The sequence below is a fragment of the Varanus komodoensis genome, unplaced genomic scaffold (assembly GCF_004798865.1).
Source record: "Varanus komodoensis strain SLA01 unplaced genomic scaffold, ASM479886v1 scaffold68, whole genome shotgun sequence".
Lineage (NCBI taxonomy): Eukaryota > Metazoa > Chordata > Lepidosauria > Squamata > Varanidae > Varanus > Varanus komodoensis.
Genome location: NW_025336321.1, coordinates 2,912,255 through 2,917,354, shown reverse-complemented (window position 1 = coordinate 2,917,354; position 5,100 = coordinate 2,912,255). Strand labels below are relative to the sequence as shown.

At 52.9% G+C, this 5,100-nt stretch overlaps 1 protein-coding gene across 1 annotated transcript; it reads left to right on the top strand.

Annotated features, from left to right (window-relative positions):
• Positions 1-240: 240 nt before the first annotated feature.
• On the top strand, positions 241-4,162 carry TRIL (TLR4 interactor with leucine rich repeats). The gene has a single exon (XM_044450730.1). The coding sequence runs from the start codon at positions 241-243 to the stop codon at positions 2,548-2,550; it is 2,310 nt and encodes a 769-aa protein (XP_044306665.1). The 3' UTR covers positions 2,551-4,162.
• Positions 4,163-5,100: the final 938 nt, after the last annotated feature.

Genomic DNA, 5,100 nt, shown 5'->3' with positions numbered 1-5,100 from the left:
AGCCTGACCCGGTCCAAGCGGGGAAGGACGGCGGGCGGGCGCGCTGCTGCTGCTGCTGCTCCTGTGCTTCTCCGGGATCTCGCCTCCTCCTGTTTTGCCGCGCTCGGAGTCGGCTCCGGGGAAAGCGCGTCCCCCGCAGGCCGCAGAAGCAGCCCGAACCGCAGCAGCGCCGCCGGAGAAGGGGATGCCGGAGAGACGCCGAGCCAGCGGGGGAAGCCGCCCGCCGCGCGCCCAGAGGGGATGGCGCTGCCGCTGCTCCCGCGCACGGTCGGCCTGATGCGGCTGCTGCTGGTGGTCGGCTGCTTCCTGGCGCTGGTCCCGCCCGCGGTCGAGCCCGTCTGCCCGGAGCCGTGCGACTGCCAGCAGCAGCAGCACGTTCTGTGCACCAACCGGGGGCTGCGGGCAGTGCCCAAGGCCGCCGAGCCGCAGGACATCCTCACCTACAGCCTGGGCGGCAACTTCATCGCCAACATCTCCGCCTTCGACTTCCACCGCTTGGTGGCGCTGCAGCGCCTGGACTTGCAGTACAACCGGATCCGCACGCTGCACCCGAAGTCGTTCGAACGCCTGGGCCGCCTCGAGGAGCTCTACCTGGGCAACAACCTTTTGGCCGCCTTGGCGCCGGGCACCCTCCGCCCGCTGGCCAAGCTGCGGATCCTCTACGTCAACGCCAATGAGATCAGTTACCTGACCGCAGCCTCCTTTGCCGGCCTGGGCAGCCTGGTCAAGCTGCGGCTGGACGGCAATGCCTTGGGCGCACTGGGCGATGCCACCTTCTCAGGGTTGACCAACTTGCTGTATTTGCACCTGGAAGCCAACCGCATCCGCTGGCTGAGCCGCAACGCTTTTGCTGGGCTGGGCAAACTGCGCTTCCTTGACTTGTCCGGGAATCAGCAGGACTTGTTGCGCCACCCAGACACCTTCAGGCCCATGCGCTTGCTGAACACCCTCCTTCTCTCCGGGAACAACCTGCAGCAGCTGGGGAAAGGGCTCTTCCAGCACTTGTCGAGCTTGGCCAAGCTGTCGCTGAGCGGCAACCGCTTGGCGGTGCTGGCACCGGAGGCCTTCGCTGGCCTGGGGGCCCTCAAGGAGTTGCGTCTCGAGAGGAACCTGCTGAGTCAGCTGCCCGCCCCCTTGCTGCAGCCCCTGCATAGTCTAGAGGTGCTGGACCTGAGCCACAACCTGCTGGTTGTCCTTCACCCTGGTGCCTTTGGCCACCTGCATAAGCTGCGGGAGCTCAGCTTGCAGGAGAATGTGCTGGCCACGGTGCCCGGAGACCTCTTTGCCTCCAGCCCTGCTCTCTACCGCTTGGAGCTTGACGGGAACCCCTGGAGCTGCGATTGTTGCCTGCGAGGCTTGAAGCACTGGCTGGGCTCCTGGCATTCCCAGGGACGGCTCCTCACGGTGTTTGTGCAGTGCCGCCAGCCCCCTGCTCTGGCTGGGAAGTACCTCGATTACCTGGAGGACGCACAGCTGCTTCCTCCAGTCAATGGCTCTTGCTCCACAGTGGTGTCCTCTCCTTCTCCTCTGGGGAGAAGCAACAGCAGCATGAACCCCCCAGGGCTCGGGCAAGAGAAGCTAAGCTCCCTGCCCTCCACCTCAGCCATGCAGCTAGTGGGCTCCCAGAAGATGCTAGCTGTACTGCCTGAGAGAGGGAGATGGGCAGCCGACACAAGCCCCACAACCTCAGTACCCATCTTGCTGGTCAGCACCAGGCCAGCTGCTTTCCCTGGACCTGCTTGGCCTCGGCGGGCAGGGAAGCACCACTTGGTCTCCTCCGTGTCTGGCACTCCCCCGCTGGTCACTGATCCCTGTGAGTTCAACAAGCTGTTTCTGCACAACCTGTCAGTGGAGGCAGTTGGCACGGGCACCGTGACAGTGCGCTGGGCGGTCCGGCAGCATCGCAGCCCTCGCTTGCTGGGTCCTGTGCGCTTCCGGATCCTCTTCGATCGCTTCGGAGCTGCCGTCAAGTTTCAGCGCTTCATTTACCTCCCGGAATGGAGCGAGCCAGTGGCCACCCTGCAGGAGCTGCGCCCTGACACCCCCTACCTGGTTTGTGTGGAGGCTGTGATCGGAGGCCGCGTCTGCCCAGTAGCACCCCGGGACCATTGCGCAGGGCTGGTCACCTTGCCGGAGGAGGGGGCGGGTGGAGCTGCTGCAGTGGCTGGGGGTGCCCAGAGCTTGGACCAGCAGCTCCTTGTCCTGGTGCTGCTGGCGGTCAATGCCCTGCTGCTCTTTCTGGCCCTGGCGGCTTGGGCCTCCCGCCTCGTACGGAAGAAGGTCCTGGGGTGCCGGCGTCGGAAGGCGGCTTCGCCAGTACACGTGCGGCAGATGTATTCGACTCGCCGGCCCCTCCGCTCCATGGGCACAGGGGTCTCTGCTGACTTTTCGGGCTTCCAGTCCCACCGCCCACCCCGGAGCACCGTCTGTGCCTTGAGTGAGGCTGACCTGATTGAGTTTCCTTGCGAGCGCTTCATGGACAGTGGGGCAGGGGGGAGCAGCAGCGCCCGGCGTGGCGAGGATCACCTGTTGCAGCGGTTTGCAGACTAGAGGCAAGGCCTAAATCAAGCAGAGAGTGGTGAAGGTGCCTGAATCACACGGTGCATCCTGACAAGGTGGTTTAGCAAAGTCTGCCGAGTCTTGCTTGGCTTGGCTGTCTGCAGGCCTGCAGCTGTACAAAAATGGTGCCTTGTCAGACACATGGCGGATGCCTCTAAAATAAGGTATGCTAAAAGAAGAAACAAACCAGTCAGTAAGGCTGCCCTGAAATTACAGATGGCTGCACAGGCTTGTGTGATGATACGTTCTCATTTGGGGACCAAACCAAGTTACAGCAGGATTCTGCCACTTTTTTTCAAAGTACTACCACTACTTCTTAGTATAGGCAAGAGGCCATTCATGAACAACTACCAGTATTAGAAAGCTTCCTTTGGGGCAGGTTTTATACTTGTCCAGGCATCAGTTGCCACACTGTCTATTTAAAAACAAAAACACTGTAACCTGTGGATCTATCTCTGTACGAATCCTTGTTCCTGGCCAGGGAAAGAACTATGATTAAGAGGAGCTAAGCAAAAAAGCTAGTCTGCATCAGCCTTTCCCAACTGGTGGTCCCCAGGTCTTCTGGAGAGCATTTCCCAGCCATGCAGACTGTTGGCCTTGCTGTCTGGGGTTGGTGGGAGTCTAAAAGATCTGCAGGGCATCAGGCTGGGAAAGCTGGCCTGCAGGAACCCTTTCAGGAGGACTGGTTTATGTGCCTCTTGGCCCTTTAACCTGTCTCTTTTGTCATGTACTATTCTAAGTACTATTATGTATACCAGTTAGTGCAAGATCAGGTCCTAGGGCTTCTGCGCAGGACAGTCATTTTGCTTTATTCCTGCTTGCACAGAAGACTTCTTACCTGTACCAGCACTCCAGGTAGAAGCAGTAACATAAATGGGCCTCACCCTTCATGCCGCCTAAACATGTGCGGCCCACGTCTGTCACTGCTGCCATCACCAGGGATACGCTGGCATTGCTGGGCATTAGTTGCATATATTGGAACAACACAGAAAGCAGGGAGTATTAACACGTTATTCTTTCTGCATGGAAGGCTGCTCTCATGTAGGGGTAGCATTGTCTAAACTGGTCCTGAGTGGATGCAGAACGAAAGCCTTCGTGTCTGATCTGCAGGCTGTTAAAATCAAAAGCATTTCATAGAGTGACTTCAATCATCTTCGCCTCAGTCTTTATTTAAGATGAGCCAGTCTTACCACTCTTTTGTCAGATAATGTGAACAAAATTTACAATTGTGGCACATGAACTGTTCTTGAGTTTTTAATATTAAACACAGATTCTAAACATTCATCAATTGGATTCTAGTCTTTGACTAAAACATTTCTTGTTCCAAGAGGTGCCTTGAAAATGAATGTTAACATATAAGTAATTTGAAGAAGTTAGAATGGTGCTTTCTATACTGACCAGGGCTTTTTTTAATTAAAAGAATGTGAGATATTTTAATGTGTGTTTATATAAGTATGCAAAAAATGATGCAATTAGTGTTGGTTTTGAAAAATTGAATTGCTGACACCACTAGGGAAAACAACTAACCCAAGTTTATTATAATTTGTTTAGAATGAATTATTTTTACAATGGTCTTGAATAAATACTTTTTGGTACTTACACAGCTCAGCATGTTTTTATTTTGATTTTCTTTTGAAGTGTTCTGCATGTATACTTGGGAACCAGCATTGCAAAGAGTAGTCTGAAGGCAGATTTAGTCATAGTTGGAGTGGGCCTATTAAAATCAACAGTATATGCCAGTGGGTCTGTTTCTAAGTATGACTAAATCTGGATCCAACCCAGTAGCTATAAAGGAATTTGGTTCACAATCCCATAAGTATATAGGTTGGATCCAATCTTTGTCATGCTTAGAGTGGAGGTATTAAATTCAGTAGGATTTAAGTTAGTCACATGTACCTTGGGCCTTGGGTTTTGACATCCTCAAATAATAAACAGAGTTGTTTAAACATTTGAAACAATCGTATGCCAATTAAGCTGCATCTCAGAAAAAATATTCCAAGTCAGAGTAAAATATTTGATAAAAGCAATATTAAAATCGTGAGCTTAAGTGGACTCCAGGGGATGGTGGAGAACAGGAAGGCCTGGAGGAATGTTTTCCATGGGGTCATTATGGGTCGGACACAACTTCGTGACTAACAACAACAGCAACAACATTAAAATATATACCGCAAGGCAACAGAAGGAATAAAATTACATGCTACTCTATTTCCACCAGCACTTCTACCATAGGATCTAAAAACACAAAACTAGAGGCAAATACAAACATACCTGTAAAAGCAATTTAAGTTAAAAGAGTTTTAGGACTCTAAGTTAAGAGTTTTAGAAGAGTTTATTGCCCAACAGACAATAAGGTAGCTAATCATATCTTCCAAACAATGTGAGACCACCACCAAAAAGGCCCTGCCTTTCATACCCACAAGCCTTGTGGGCATATGAATAGGGCCTCCATAGTTGATTTTAATGTTCAGGCAAGTTCATACATACATAGGTGGTCCTTGGAGTAACTTAGACCCAAACTTAATGCCTTTAAATGTAAACACT

Coding starts and splice junctions, on each gene's coding strand:
- TRIL (XM_044450730.1), top strand. CDS start 241: ATGGCGCTGCCGCTGCTCCCGCGCACGGTCGGCCTGATGCGGCTGCTG.